This window comes from Eurosta solidaginis, chromosome 1, assembly GCF_040869045.1.
Source record: "Eurosta solidaginis isolate ZX-2024a chromosome 1, ASM4086904v1, whole genome shotgun sequence".
Taxonomy (NCBI): Eukaryota; Metazoa; Arthropoda; class Insecta; order Diptera; family Tephritidae; genus Eurosta; species Eurosta solidaginis.
Window position 1 is genome coordinate 50051972 of NC_090319.1, and position 17026 is coordinate 50068997.

General features: G+C 34.2%; 1 protein-coding gene across 2 annotated transcripts; it reads left to right on the top strand.

Annotated features, from left to right (window-relative positions):
• Positions 1–2501: 2501 nt before the first annotated feature.
• idc (identity crisis) lies at positions 2502–15736 on the top strand. 2 transcript variants are annotated; one of them, XM_067789361.1, is made up of 7 exons: positions 12316–12478; positions 12590–13091; positions 13191–13514; positions 13574–13914; positions 14002–14136; positions 14981–15091; positions 15159–15736. In XM_067789361.1, the coding sequence occupies exons 2-7, from the start codon at positions 12954–12956 to the stop codon at positions 15436–15438; spliced, it is 1329 nt and encodes a 442-aa protein (XP_067645462.1). In that variant the 5' UTR covers positions 12316–12478; positions 12590–12953; the 3' UTR covers positions 15439–15736. The 2 variants fall into 2 exon arrangements, 1 of the variants encoding a protein (XP_067645462.1); XR_010953697.1 differs by lacking the exons at positions 12316–12478; positions 13191–13514; positions 13574–13914; ... (1 more) ...; positions 14981–15091; positions 15159–15736 and adding an exon at positions 2502–6666 and having other exon boundaries at positions 12590–12940.
• The last annotated feature ends 1290 nt before the right edge of the window (positions 15737–17026 follow it).

Genomic DNA, 17026 nt, shown 5'->3' on the forward strand with positions numbered 1-17026 from the left:
TTTTTAAATTAAACTTACATTTTTGTCAATTTCTTATGAACATTCTTACATTTTCTATCAAAAAAAAATTATTTCATATTAACCTTTTTCTACTACAAAGTAATACATTTTAAATTAAACTTCTAATTTCAAAATTACCATTATAATCATACTTATTCAATTACATTAAACAAGCAAAAAGAAAAAAAAAAACTTTTAATTTCCCGACGTATACATACACATATAGATGTGTGCAAAATGTGTGAAGGTAGGCACTGTGGGACAGGGTCGGACAAAAACAGAAAAATTTTTTTTTTTTTTCCATAATTGCATTGCTTCAACGTTTTGATTCTTAAAACAATTGCTAAAACACAATAAACGCTTTTTTTTCTAATTTTAGTCCCACTCTGCCCTACAGTGGGCTCCATCAAAGAGAAAAAATAACATGAAAAATATTTTTTTTGCGTAAACGGTGGTCCCGTAAACAACCAATGTAAATTTTTTTTTAATCCCGGTGCGTCCGAGGATATTCGTAATACAAATTTTGAAAGATGCGGTGCGCCCGTATCTATAAAAATAAAACCATACAATTTTAATAAAAACGGTGCGTCCGTTATTACACAAACACATTGAGATCTTTTTAATAAAGCGGTGCGTCCGTTATCAACAGCCAAGTCCTTTTATCAAATTAAAATATTTTCCTTTAAAAGCAATTAAATTAAATTACTTCAATACACATTCAATTTATCATTAAATATTCAGTCTCTAATTAAATTACCGAATAATTCTTTCAATATTACATCAACATTCAATTCAATTTCAACTTCTGTTAAATTTTCGTAAGCAATTTCTACAAATTCGACTTTAATCAATTTAAATATTTCTTCCTTTGCTTCCTACTACATATGTTCCTTAGAAATCAAAAAGTGGTTCCTAGAATTTCAGAACAAAACTCAGATTCCGAAAATTCCGAAAATTCCAAAAATTCAGATTCCAATTCCAAGTTCCGATTCCGAAAATCTCAATTTTAAAAGCCCAGTTTCCGAAGGCTCAACCACATATTCGCCCAATACAATCAAAAACCTTGTTGTTAGACTTTCTTTGTCCGGAGAATTTCACGGATTTGAGGAATTGCCCGAAACTAATATTTCAAATCCTCCTAATTCCGATACAAATATGGCGACTCCTGAAGAAAAAAGAACGTTTATCGGCATATGTGCTGGTATTATGCGTGAAAATTATAGCGGTGAGCCCCTAGGTCTCGAATCTTTCATTACTAAAATTGAGTTAATCGAACAATTTGTCGACGAAAATTTAACTAGCATTTGTATTTCATATATTAAATCCAAACTCGATGGTAAAGCTCGAGAAGCGATACCAACTCAAGTACTTTCAGTTAACGATATAAAAATAGCACTACGTAACCGTATAAAACCCGACAACTCCAAAGTTGTGGCCGGAAAATTCGCAGCTTTGCAAGTTAATAATAATAATTACACCGATTTTGCAAAACGCGTTGAGGAATTGTCTGATGCTTTAGAGCGTTCGCTCATTATCGAAGGGATTACTCAGACCAAAGCCCGTGAAATGGCCATCGAGCAAACAGTTAACGTTTGCCGATTGAACGCAAAAACCAGTTTAGTAAAATCAATCCTTGCTTCAACCAATTTTTCTGATTCCAAGGACGTAGTAGCCAAACTGATTGTAGAGCAATCAAATGAAGTAAAAGAACGTCAAGTTTTAGCATTTAGGGCGCGGAACAATAACAATTTTAGAAATTTTCAAAATAATAACCGAGGTCGAAATTTTCAAAATCAAAATCGTAACTTTAACAACTATAGACAAAATAGACCATCCTTTAGTAACAGTAACTATGGCAACAACTTCAATCGCGGCAATCAAAGGCAAAATTTCCGTTCCAGCGGCGGAAATAGGAATCAGCCTAATAATAATAATAATAATAGCAACAATAGTCGTACTAGCAATAACAACGGTTCTAACACTTCCAATAATAGAGCTAGAAATGCAAACGTTCGGGCTTTAAACAGGGAAGCCCCTCAGGAGCGAACACTGAGGGAGGACGAGACAAATTACTAACTGATTCAGCTCACAATTTTTCTTCAAAAAACATTTATTGTCTTAACTTAAATTATTCCGATTTTATACAAATAAATATTACTGGCTCTAACAAATTTTGTACATTTCTAGTCGATACACAAGCCGACATTTCGTTAATTAAAATTTCCTCTCTTAATAAAAATTTGTCAATTAATAACAATGATACAATTAATATTACTGGAGTAACTACAGATACAGTTTCTACATTAGGTACTTTTACAACTAACTTACACTTTTCAAATTTTTATATCAAACATACGTTGCATGTGGTAGACAATGATTTCAACATTCCATCAGATGGAATACTTGGTAAGGATTTCCTAAAAACAAATAAATGCGATATCAGCTATGCAACAAATTGCATTTCCTTCTGGATAGGCAATGAAAAGATCGCACTTCCCATCCATCACGGAATGGAAAGCGATACATTTGTTATTCCACCTCGTTGCGAAGTTTATAGAATTTTCGCTTTAAAAAAAGACTCAGAACCACTTTTCGTGGATTCTCAAGAGATTTCCGACGGTGTTTTCACAGCGAAATGTATAGTTGATTCCAGTAATCCGATCATTAAAGTAATAAACACCACAAATAGCGTCAAATACGTAAACAACCACAACATTCAAACCGAAAAACTTTCTAATTATCACGTTTATAAAATTAATAATCCAGTAAAGCAAGATAGTCGTATTAAAGAACTTAAAAGCATTTTAGAAAAACAAATACCTAATTATGCTGAAAACAAACTTATTAACTTATGTTTACAATATTCCGATATTTTTGCGCTAGACAATGATAAGATGACAATCAACAATTTTTATGAACAAAAACTAAGACTAAACGATACGACGCCAGTATACATTAAAAATTACCGCCTACCGTATTCTCAACGTGAAGAAATCAATAAACAAGTTAATAAATTATTGGAAAACGATCTGATTGAAAATAGTTGTTCGAATTATAATAGTCCCTTGATTTTGGTACCGAAAAAAGACCTAAATGGCCAAAAATCGTATAGAATGTGCGTAGACTTTAGGGCTGTAAATAAAAAGTTAATTGCCGATAAATTTCCTTTGGCACGTGTAGACGATATTTTAGATAACCTTGGCCGTGCGAAATTCTTTTCTACATTAGATCTTTTTTCGGGTTTTCACCAAATCCCACTTCACAAAGATTCAAGAGACATAACATCTTTTAGTACTGACCGCGGAGCTTTTCGATGGAAGGTTTTACCATTTGGTCTAAACGTAGCTCCAAATTCATCTTCAAGAATGATGTCAATTGCATTTTCTGGTATTTCACCCAACCAAGCCTTTATGTATGTAGACGATATAATAGTAATTGGATGTAGCGAAGCACATCATCTCAATAATCTAAAAAAAGTTTTCGAAACCTGTAGGAAGTTCAACTTGCGACTTAACCCAAAAAAGTGTAATTTTCTTAGACCTGAAGTAACTTTCTTAGGGCATAAATGCTCAGCAAATGGTTTGCTACCAGACGATTCAAAAATTGAAGCAATTAAAAGGTATCCTAAGCCACGCGATAAAGATGCTGTCCGAAGATTCGTGGCATTTGCAAATTATTATAGGAGATTTATCCCAAATTTCGCTTCTTTAGCAGCTCCACTGAATCGTTTAAGTAGAAAGAAGGTTGAATTTAATTGGGATACGGCATGTGAGTTAGCTTTCGAAAAACTAAGAAAAAGTCTGATTTCTCCAAAACTTTTACAATATCCAGATTTCACCAACGAATTTTTAATTACGGTTGATGCTTCAAAGTTAGGGTGTGGTGCGATACTGAGTCAAAATCATAACGGTAACGACTTGCCAATTTGTTTTGCTTCAAAATCCTTTAGCAAATCAGAACAAAATAAAGCAATAATAGAATTAGAACTTTTGGCAATATATTTTGCAATAAAGCAATTTCGTCCATATATTTATGGCACTCACTTCAAAGTTAAATCAGATCATCGTCCACTAGTTTATCTATTTAATATGAAAGATCCGTCGTCGAAACTTTCCAGAATTCGTTTGGAATTGTCCGAATATAATTTTACCATTGAATATATTAAAGGAAAATCTAACGTAGGTGCAGACGCATTATCGCGAATTTCAATTCAAGAACTTAAAAAGTCCAATAATCAAATTTTAGCAGCACAGACGAGGTCTATGACGAAACGTCACGAACAATTACAACAATCGGCTGAAGACGTAAACGAAGAAAATGTCAAATTACAGGTAGTCGACAAGTTTTCATATAATTTTTCCAAGAAAATCCATAGGATAAAAAGCCAAATATGTCATGACAACGATAATGATAAAATCAATTTAAAAATATATGCGCATTTAAAACATAAAAAACTCGAGTTACTTAATATTGTGTGTACTAACAAAATAATGCAATTAGATGAATTACTTTTGAAGCTTGAAAAAGAAGCTGGTAAACACAACGTTAAGAAAGTAGAATGGCAAAAAGATGATCAGTTATTTAAATATTTTTCTATTTCAAATTTTAAAAATACAGGAAATTCAATTCTAAAAAATTTAAAAATACTATTAATAGAACCTGTCGAAACAGTTACAGACAACGACAAGAAACTTAAATTAATGGAAATTTACCACAATGACCCGATATCAGGAGGTCACTGCGGAAATAAAAAGCTTTACGCAAAAATACGTACGAAATATTATTGGAAAGGTATGACCCGTGATATTGCCACATACGTCAAAAATTGCAAAAAATGCCTTTTGAATAAAGTCAAGCCAAAAACCAAAGAAAATTTAGTGCTTACACCAACACCCTGCAAACCTTTCGATGTCGTAGTTGTAGATACAATAGGACCTTTGCCTGAGTCGAATAATGGGAATAGGTTCGCGGTTACCATTATGTGCGACTTTAGCAAATACCTTGTTACCATATCAGTCCCTGATAAGACAGCAAAAACAATTGCAACAGCCATTTTTGAAAGCTTCATCCTCATTTATGGCATAATGAAATCAATTAAAACCGATTTAGGAACCGAATATAAAAACGAAATTTTCTCTGAATTAACCAAACTCCTAAAAATCGAACATAATTTTTCTACAGCTTACCATCATGAAACCCTAGGTACAATTGAAAGAAATCATCGGGTGTTTAATGAATATTTACGAGCTTTTCTAAATGATAACTTCCCCGAATGGGACGTTTATTTGAAATATTTTACATTTTTGCATAATACAACTCCTAGTACAGTTTTTGATAATGGATTCACTCCATACGAATTAGTATTCGGTAGAAATGTTACCTTACCAAATGAAGTTCAAAAGGAACAAATCGATCCAATTTACAATGTTGAAAGTTATGCAAAAGAAGTAAAATATAGACTACAAAAAACGCATAAATTAGCAAAAGATTTAATTAATAAACATAAAGTTAAAAATAAGGATCTTTATGATAAGAGGGCGCGTCCGTTAGCTATTAATATAAACGATAAGGTAGTAATACAAAAAGAACCTAGAAATAAGCATGAAAGCATTTACCAAGGACCATATATAGTCACAAAAATTGATGGAGTTAATGTTACGGTTTTTGATGAAGTAAATAAAAAGGAAAAAACCGTTCACAAAAACCGAATCATTAAGGTAAATTAAAAATTTTTTCTCATACAAATTTACAAACTAGCTTGTAACTAATTGTAAATTTTCATTACTTTGTTATTAAAGCATGAAATATCAAATTAAAATTTATATTAATATTAATATACAAAAAAAAAAAAAATTTTTTCAATTTGCATGTAAATAAAACCAAAAATTAATATGCCCGCATTATTTGTAATAAATATATAATACATTAATTTAGTGCAATAGAAATTAGAAAACAAATTACATGTAAGTAATTAAATTAATATTAACTAAATTTCATATGTGAAAGGAAAAAATTGTTCTGATTGAACGAATGAGAAAAAAGGGGAGGAACACCCTAATATCATACATTCATTCAACCAAAACAATTTGAAAGTCAGAGAACAAGAAGAATATGACAAATCTGATCAACTTGTCAGATTCTTCTTTTTCTAAGGAAGGGTGGTATAACCGCACAGCGTTACCCGCCTTGACGCAACAAAACGCACGCAACAAAACGCACGCAACAAAATGCATTCCTGCGTGCAAGTGGCATCGCCGTCAGCTGTTGCTGAAAAGCAATGCCAATTGCACTCAGCAGGGGTAATAAGATTCAGCGATGAAAAATGATGGCCGCTGAGCGTGGGGGATAAACGAACCGAATTGAATTCGTTTTGACATGTTGGAGTGCTCGGTCGTAAAACCTAACTAGTGAAGGAAATTAAAGTAAAGATTTTAAAGTGTAGAGTCTTAAACTAAATTTACTAAAATAAGAACAAAACAAACATTTATCATAACCAAAAGTGTGATGTGAAACACAAACAATGAACGTTTATTAAATTAATACTTAAACAAGAACAAATGAAATTTATTTTAATAAAGACGAACTAAATCTAACCAAACATAAAAGAAACTAAATTTATTGTGTGTGGGGGTGCGGGTGTGCACATTGAGCTGCATGCCCAGCAGCGTGAGTATTTCCCTTTTCTAAGGAAAAATGGTTGGCATCAAAAACCAGCCATATCAAATTATTTTCCGAGTTTGAGATATTTTGAGAAATGTATAGCTATCAAATGAATATCGAACACATTGCTCCAGTTTATATCCTACACTAGATATGAAGTTGAGATGGGTTGAAAAAAGTCTCCGAGGTGGTACCACCAAAACCAACAGCTGCCCTGCAAAAATTGTTGGTTTACGTGTTCCATTTTCTTCATGTTGGAGTACTCTAACAATACTCCTTTGCAGTGCCTTTGCGGACCACCATCAGCCGATCATTGCTCGTTTTTTAACGACAATGATCACGACACGATGACGATCGAACAGAGTTGCCAAAAGTATAATATGGCATGCAAATAACTAATATTAAAATTTTACTTTGGTAATTCTGATAAAATGCAACAGCGCACTGGTACTATAGTATGTATAGAGAAATATTAGTTTCTTTATTCACGCAAATGCTAAATAACATAAGAATATTCGTAGTATAAAATATAAAAGTTGTATTGCCCCTCTTCATTTACTTTCATTTTAAATTAAATTCACTTCGATAATTCTTTCCGACACAATTCCTCTTTAGTACTTTGGCATATGATCCCCTGTGGGTGCTCCATGGAGTACTACAGTGAAAGTACTTTGGAAAGTACTCTCACGTATGTACTCTATGGAATACTCACAAACAAAGCGAGAGTGGGATCACCTACTCCTCTCCTAGGACATCGCAATGTTAATTGGAGCACACTTTTTGTATGAATACAGATTAGATTTGGAGCAGTCGTATACTCCCAAAGGAGTATTCTTAACATTATTTATAGAGTACTCGCGTTTTTTGAAGGGTGTTTATTGTGAGAAATAAACACCTGGTTGAAGCAGTAAAGAACCGCTATTACGTAAAAATAAGTTGTACATGCTTGAATTAATTTCCGTGAAAAAAATTTAGTATTGGAATCTTACATTTGAGTCTAGTTAGAGAACCACACATAAGTAAAAGTTGACAACCATTGGCCGCTTAAACTCAGCTTAAACTTCAGTTAAAAAAGTCTGAAATATTTTAGGATAAGTTTAAGCCCAGTTTAACTGACAAACTGAGTTGAACTTGTACTGAAAAGCCGGGCTGAAGAACAAAAATTGTAATCATAACCAACACTTTTAAATGTCAACCGAATAAACACGCAGAGCGAGTGAAGTATTCGCCGTGTTTTTATACCTTTCATGAAAATGAAATGGTATATTAATTTCGTCACGAAACCGAAAATTGTAAGTCCTTAAAGGAAGATAGATAGACCCACCATTAAGTATACCGAAATAATCAGGTTGAAGAGCTGAGTTGATTTAGCCATGTCCGTCTGTCCGTCTGTCTGTTTGTATGCAAACTAGTCCCTCAATTTTTGAGATATCTTGATAAAATTTGGTGAGCGGGTGTATTTGGGTGTCCGATTAGACATTTGTCGGAACCGACCGGATCGGACCACAATAGCATATATCCTCCATACAACCGATTTTTCAGAAAAAGAGGATTATTGTAATATCTTACCCAATTTAACAGATTGAAGCTTCAAACTTCACCATATACTTTCGCATATTCCACATATTGTTGCCTGAAAAAATTGATGAGATCGGTCGTATATATAGTATATATCCCCCACAACCGATTGTTCAGATAAGGAACTTTTCGTAATAACTGGCCTATTTTAAGAGCTAGAGACTTCAAATTTCAACGAATGCTTATGTATATAGCATGTATTGTTGTCTGAAAAAATCATAAAGATCGGTGGTATATATAGTATATATATGGTGGTATATATAGTATATATATATATATATATATTTTCGCAAATTTTAGCCCCATTTTAACAACTAGAAGCTTCAAATTTCACCGAATACTTACGTATATAGCATATATTGTTGTCTGAAAAAATCATAGAGATCGGTTGTATATATAGTATATATCTCATACAACCGATTGTTCAGACAAGAAACTTTTCGCAATTTCTACCCCATTTTAACAGCTATAAGCTTCAAATTTCACCGATTGCTTACGTATATAGCATATATTGTTGTCTGAAAAAATCATAGAGATCGGTTGTATATATAGTATATATCTCATACAACCGATTGTTCAGATAAGAAACTTTTCGCAATTTCTACCCCATTTTAACAGCTGTAAGCTTCAAATTTCACCGATTGCTTACGTATATAGCATATATTGTTGCCTGAAAAAATCATAGAGATCGGTTGTATATATAGTATATATCTCATACAACCGATTGTTCAGATAAGAAACTTTTCGCAATTTCTACCCCATTTTAACAGCTATAAGCTTCAAATTTCACCGATTGCTTACGTATATAGCATATATTGTTGTCTGAAAAAATCATAGAGATCGGTTGTATATATAGTATATATCTCATACAACCGATTGTTCAGAAAAGAAACTTTTCGCAATTTCTACCCCATTTTAACAGCTATAAGCTTCAAATTTCACCGATTGCTTACGAATATAGCATATATTGTTGTCTGAAAAAATCATAGAGTTCAGTTGTATAAATAGTATATATCTCATACAACCGATTGTTCAGATAAGAAACTTTTCGCAATTTCTACCCCATTTTAACAGCTATAAGCTTCAAATTTCACCGATTGCTTACGTATATAGCATATATTGTTGTCTGAAAAATCATAGAGATCGGTTGTATATATAGTATATATCTCATACAACCGATTGTTCAGATAAGAAACTTTTCTCAATTTCTACCCCATTTTAACAGCTATAAGCTTCAAATTTCACCGATTGCTTACGTATATAGCATATATTGTCTGAAAAAATCATAGAGATCGGTTGTATATATAGTATATATCTCATACAACCGATTGTTCAGATAAGAAACTTTTCGCAATTTCTACCCCATTTTAACAGCTATAAGCTTCAAATTTCACCGATTGCTTACTTATGTCGCACAGCCGAAGACAGTCCCGTTCTTACTTGTTTTTATTTACACGTGTATACGTTTACGTTTGTGCGTAAAAAAACGCTTATCCTCGGTTAGATAATGCTTAGGAGACCTATCTAGAGACAGTCGTTATATAACTAGCTCCAGCACATGGTGTACGGAAAAGCGGAGACACAAACCTCTGGTGGCCATAATGTATAACATATAGCTGAATCAGTTGCGATGAATTGTGTTCACGCACCATCTTAAGAGGCGATACATGGAATTATTGTAGAGGTGAAACATAGACACATAATTCAGTTCCATTTGAGTATAATGCGTATTGAAATTTAGTACTACGTAGTACTAATTTTATGCGCAGCAATTTCAGAGGAGTATTTAAAGTTTGACGCTTGGCATTCCATATAAAGTTTAAGCGCAAACGTCTATAGATGTAAAAAAAACACAGCTATTAACAAGGATACATGTTTTTTTTTGCTTATTTTGTTCAAATCAATATTTAGCAAACACGTGCAATTTTTCGTGGTAACGAGACGTCACTGTATATTTTGCTGGTTGTTGTTGTTGTTGCTGTATTAAGGGTAAAGACATTCCCCGAAGGCTTTGGGGAGTGTTATCGATATTGATGGTCCTTTGCCGGATATAGATCCGGTACGTTCCGGTAACAAAGCACCATTAAGGTACTAGCCCGACCATCTCGGGAACGATTTATATGACCACATTAAACCTTCTAGGCCTTCCGCCCTCCCCACCCCCTAGTTCCATGATGAACTTAGGGTCGCCAGAGCCTCGTCTGTTAATGAAACATTATTTGCCACTGGCAGGTGAGGTTGGCAATTGGGTTGAAGAAGCTATATGTTGCGCTGGCAATCCCTTGTATCAATTTGGTATTTTAGTCGGCTCTGATGATGGACATACCTAAGCCCCCTAAACCGCTCTGGGGCTTATTTTGCTGGAAGCGTTCTTATCCGAAATCAGAATACGAAAATTTGTTCGTCATTTTCGTAACCGGTAAAATGAATGTTGCTACCAGCTTAGAATAAGGATGTGTGAGTTTCAAAATGTACACTTTTTTTTCAAAAAATTTGAATGAAAGAAAAATGTAAATAGAAAAACTCACACTTACTGAATAGCCACAACACTGCCAAGTGCTCCTCGTATTCCAAAAGAGATCATGAACAACGCAATATAAATAGCCTAGCTTTTAAAAGCATTCTATAAATCAAATTAAGTGACATTTAAATTTTTCTTCTGAAATCTTCCTTAAGTACGTGACCGCAGTACGTGATTGCGGTATTAACAGACTCATATTATCAGATGCTAATCGTGGTTCCAGACCTGCCCCGATATTTCGGGATCGCATTTCAACGTACACTACAACCCTATAACGACAGTACTCAGCATTACACCCCTATTATGAACTCATACGATACACGATAAACGCTTGCAATCTGTTATACCGATTATGAAAAAAATTCTAGCGTGTGAAACCCGATAGTTAGCGTTTATCGTGGTATTGTCATACGCTACCTATCGTATCAGCTGTTAAATTTTGTACGCTCGCTATTGTTGATAAATTTTTGCACGATACGTTGGGAGCTATTTAAATAAAATGAAAAGTCCAAACGAATCTAAATAAAGCCTCATTCCCAACACTCTGTTGCAACACCCTGGCAAGAAACCTTAAAGTCGCACAACCCTTCAAAATATTTGGGACGAATGACCTATTTTTACGGGCGCGCAAACTGCCTTCTACTTCTGTTGGAACATACTCTGAAATTTATTTTTTTACTTCTAGTATGTCAAGTACTTACAGTGTAGAGTTCATTTTAAGAAGATTGGAAGCATCTCTCAATTTTCTTCTTTCTATGGCCTTTATTCGAGTTTCGTCAATTTGTTCATTTGAGCTTACATAAAAGCAAAGCTGATTGAAGAATAATGCGGCAGTTACCCACCGACGTGTGCCGTACGTAAAGACGTTTGTCGTACGAAGCACGTTTGACCGAACTCTGAAGCCCGTAGGAATCAATGTGTACGTCTGTGTACATGTACATAACATATTTGTGTGTGTATTGTTTACAGATAAGCACTGTTGCCATTGACCATTTTGCATGTATGCTTATGGAAACATCAACTTTTTCCAATTTAATTTTTGATATTGCAAAAGGCCGGAATACATATTAAATAAGTATAAATAGATTAAATATTTATAATCAGCACTTTTACATAATTATTTCGAATTATTTCCACAATTTTTCAAACTTTATTTAGGCGTTTTTGCATAAAATTGCAAACGGTCAAAAATTAGCGCACAAAAGTTTACTAGGCAACTCTGTCTAGTGAGAGAGCGATCAGCTGACACGTTCTTACGAAAAAAATCAAAATTATTTTGATTTCTACGTTCCGGGCTACGTACGTACGGGCGTTGCACGTCGGTGAGATTTCGTTTACATTGCACACTCATAAGATAGGTCGTGTCAGCTGACACGTTTTTTCTACGTACGTTCGTGGGTAACTGCCGCATAAAGATGTTGCAGGGACGAAAAATAGTGTGAAGCAAGCTTCACAAAACATCTAGTAGGTCACATTCACCACTTACCACAGCAGATTTTGTTAAAGTTATTCAGCTAATCTGTTCATAATTTAAATTTTTACTCTCTAAAACTCCAATCAGTGTATTTTGTGTGCTTAAATTATGTTAAAAATTGTGTTAAAACTTTTGGTGTGGTGGAAGTAACCTACTAGAATTTTGTGAAGCTCCGTGCCTTCCACTGAAGTTCGCGCATGCAACATCTTTATTCTTCAATCAATATTTGATAAAAGGCAACAGAGGTAACAGAAACCATGTTAATATTACGGATTTTAAAAACTTTTGCCACTTTTACGTACAAGACAATTGAATTTTTAGTATTTGCGTTTTGTTTTGCTATCTTTTTCGCATAGATTCACAATAATTTGTAAACAAAACTCTGCTGTCATTCACAAAAGTACATCTATCGGGCGTGTGGAAATCGCAATATGAAAGCCGATTTTTTACGATACGCTAGCAAGCGTTGTATCAATTATCGTATGAAAATAGGGATGTAATCTAAAATTCTGGTGCTATGACAATCAACCCTGACAATGCGCTACCAACTGCACCCAAAGCCATTTGAATATGGAACAAAATGACAGCTGCTGACATTTGAGTCGAAAGTGAAACAATCAAATTGGCAGCGCATCTTTGCAGCGTTCTCGTATTGTAAAATTTTATTAAAAACAAATCATTTGATTTGTGCACTCAGCAGCACATAATCAAAACTTAATTATGAAGTCTAATTTAACAGAAAAATGGATTGTATGCCGGGTTTGCTTGCAACAACCTGAGGAAGTAATGACCACAATTTTCGATAAGGATGACGACAAAGATATGACGCAAATGATATTGGAGTGTGGAGGTGTACCAGTATGTACTTTTAAAGCGCGCACGGAGTGGCCAGAAGTGGCAATATCAACGCTTTAACACAGCTTATTAATTCAAACTTCTTAATTGTTTATATTCCAGATACAACGGTTCGACCATTATCCAGATAAAATATGTGGTAAATGCCTAAAATATTTACGTGTGGCACATAAATTTCGTGTTACATGCCAGCGCTCACACAAACATCTCAGTAGATTTATTGCGCCAGCTGTGGTTGAATCAACTGTAGTTGAGGAAAGTAACGACATTGTACCTATTGAGGTTGACGAGGAAGAGATAAATTTAAAAGTAGAACCGAACGATTCCGAAATCAAGCAAGAATACGATGATACAGAAGAAGTATTGGACATTTATGTGCCAATCGATGATGATATAGAAGAATTTAAGGAATTCGATAATATCGATGTAAGTTTAAAGATTTGGTGATGTGGTTTGAAATATATAACGTAAATAATAATCTACAGCGTTCGGGCTCAGCAATCTCGGATGACGTTGAATACCTTGAAGAAGTCAATGATGAATTTCAATATTCCGATGATGAAGACTATGTTCAAATCAAAGAAGAAAAAACCGAACATAAGTCTGGTAGGGGAAGACCTCCAAAGAATGCAAACAAATCTGAATCGGCAGCATCAGGTAGTCAATGGATTACAGTGCAAAAGTCGCCTTCAAAACGTGGTCCTAAGCCGAAAAAAATTAAGCCAACATCGTATATTTGCGATATGTGCGGCAATATCTATCCATCACAGGGACGTCTCACCGAACACATCAAACTGCATAAAGGTATCAGGCCACACGAGTGCGAGTAAGTATTTGAAAACGGAGTTCAAAATCATATGAACTGTTGCACATGTTTTATTAAAATTTTTGTTATTTTAATAATTTTACGTAGAATATGTGGTCATCGTTTCGCTCAGACGCAGCAGTTGACCCGTCACATGAATACACATACCGGAAATCGTCCCTACAAATGTATGTATTGTCCTGCAGCATTTGCTGATCTCTCCACACGCAATAAACATCATCGGTAAGTTGTAATTAATTATTAATAAGTTTTTAGGCATATTTTCAAGATAGCGCTAGTAGGCAGAATATCCAAAGTTAAGTATCGATTTAGTACTTATTTAAGTGGCAATATAAAAAGTCTGATTAACATGATGAGAGATGTGTAGGTGCAAAGGGTAGTGTCGTGCAAATCGTTAGCCTATTTAAAGACATTATACCTTTCCCTATTTACTATCAGTCTTCTGCTTTTCTCTTCGTTAGGTAAAAGAAAACCACAAACACAAAAAGACATGACAATATCTAATCTTTAATGTACGAGAACCACAAATCGAGAAAAATAAATGAATCTAGTTCTAAAATCGATAAAGTTCTACTTAATTATTTGAAGTTTTGCTTCTTATAAAAAATAAAATAGGTTTACAAAGCTCATATAATTGCAAATTTGTATTAAAATGACATTTTAAAAAGCTTTATAAACCTTTTATAATTTTTATGAATAAGGGGTTATTGTTCTCTCTAATGTGATTCTTGGATTTACATGAGCTATCTAATTAGTCCCGACCAATATCATTACAAGTGAATTTAGACTCACTTTCAGAACGGCAAGTTTTTGATTTAACTCAGATTTAGTTTCTCATGAAGGGCTAACTGCTACTTTTGACACATTTTAAAATTAAGTCGGACAAAAACGTCCTTAATGATAGAGACTTTGTTTGATCTGATGTCCCAAAGTAACTCGGGTTTTACATGCATAAAGGCATATTTTTCAGTATTTCGGGAAGCGAGCCCTTCTTTTAATTTCCTATAAAAAAATATCTACAAATATCAAATGCTTGTATATTCACATGAATATTGTTTTGTTTCAGTATTCATACAAATGAACGACCATATGTATGCGATGTATGTGGTAAGTCCTTCACATATACAAACACCTTAAAATTTCACAAGATGATACATACTGGAGAAAAGCCACATGTGTAAGTTATTTGAACTAGTCTGATTTTTGTTATGTAAACTTTTTGTTAATTATATACTTACTCTTAGTTGCGATATTTGCGGTAAAGGTTTTCAACAAGCATACAAATTGCGCAATCATAAACAGACACACGTACGCAAAGGTGAGGTAGCAGTTGTTACAAAAGCAGAACCTGTTGAGCTAATACAAGTGGAAACATTTCAAGAAGATGATAATGCGGCATTGCAACGTTTTCATGTTGCTGAAAATGCAACAACACATGTTTTTCAAGAGCAAGATGAATCCGAATCTCGAGATTTTCAAGAACAAGATGAGCATAACGTAGATGGGCAAGTTGTAGAACTTTAATTGAATTGCTGTAATGCAGAATGTGACTCGTAAACTCCGTTATTTTGTATTGTACCACCTTTATTTTGATGTATTTATTATGTATTAAGTTGCAAGAAGCAAACTTAGGATTCATATTTTAATCAATTAATACAAGTTATAGCTCATTATAAAATATTAAATGGATTTATAGAAAAAATAACCTAATTGTACCTCTGATGTATGTATGTATGTATGTACAATATGTACAAAAACGATTCAAATAATTTATAAGTGGCTAAATACATTTACATAATGAAAAAATAATGTTCATTCAATTGCTTTATGTACATGTTTGTATGTACATATTTAAGGAAATCAACGTTTTTGCCTCAAAATCTCGCAGATCGTTCAACAATTTTCAGGAGTAGCTCTTTGGAACTGGTACTGCTGCGTCTGCTGAAAAGAAATAGAGATACATAAAATGGTCACACTTTTGTCTGTATATCTCGTGCAAAGCGTAGTTTCACCTGGGGTTAACTCCTAATAATCGTCGCGAACACAATTTCTCTAAATCATTTGTGGCTCCTTAGCGGTCACGCACAAAGGCGACTTAAGGGGTGACTCTATAATTTTTTTGTACGATATGGGTATCAAATGAAAGGTGTTAATGAGTGTTTTAAAAGGGAGTGGGCCTTAGTTCTATATGTGGACGCCTTTTCGAGATATCGCCATAAACGTGACCAGGGGTGACTCTAGGATGTGTTTGTACGATATGGGTATCAAATGAAAGGTGTTAATGAGTATTTTAAAAGGGAGTGGGTCTTAGTTCTTTAGTTGGACGCCTTTTCGAGATATCGCCATAAAGGTGGACCAGGGGTGACTCTAGAATGTGTTTGTACGATATGGGTATCAAATGAAAGGTAATAATGAGTATTTTAAAAGGGAGTGGGCCTTAGTTCTATAGGTGGACGCTTTTTCGAGATATCACCATAAAGGTGGGCCAGGGGTGACTCTAGAATTTTTTTGTACGATATGGGTATCAAATGAAAGGTGTTAATGAGTATTTTAAAAGGGAGTGGGCCTTAGTTCTATATGTGGACGCCTTTTCGAGATATCGCCATAAACGTGGACCAGGGGTGACTCTAGAATGTGTTTGTACGATATGGGTATTAAATTAAAGGAATTAATGAGGGTTTTAAAAGGGAGTGGTGGTAGTTGTATATGTGAAGGCATTTTCCAGATATCGACCAAAATGTGGAGCAGGGTGACCCAGAACATCATCTGTCGGGTACCGCTAATTTATTTATATATGTAATACCACGAACAGTATTCCTTCCAAGATTCCAAGGGCTTTTGATTTCGCCCTGCAAAACTTTTTCATTTTCTTCTACTTAGAATGGTAGGTGTCACGCCCATTTCACCAAGTTTTTTTCTAAAGTTATATTTTGCATCAATAGACCAATACAACTACCATGTTTCATCCCGTTTTTCGTATTTGGTATTTAATTATGGCATTTTTTTCATTTTTCGTAATTTTCGATTTCGAAAAAGTGGGCGTGGTCATAGTCGGATTTCGGCCATTTTTTACACCAATACAAAGTGAGTTCAGATAAGTACGTGAACTGAG

What these genes read in the sequence shown, in the direction of transcription:
- idc (XM_067789361.1), top strand. Translation starts at nt 12,954, where the DNA reads ATGAAGTCTAATTTAACAGAAAAATGGATTGTATGCCGGGTTTGCTTG. An exon ending in ATCAGGCCACACGAGTGCGA is followed by an intron (nt 13,915 to 14,001) that starts GTAAGTATTTGA and finishes AATTTTACGTAG; the next exon opens with AATATGTGGTCATCGTTTCG. An exon ending in ACACGCAATAAACATCATCG is followed by an intron (nt 14,137 to 14,980) that starts GTAAGTTGTAAT and finishes GTTTTGTTTCAG; the next exon opens with TATTCATACAAATGAACGAC.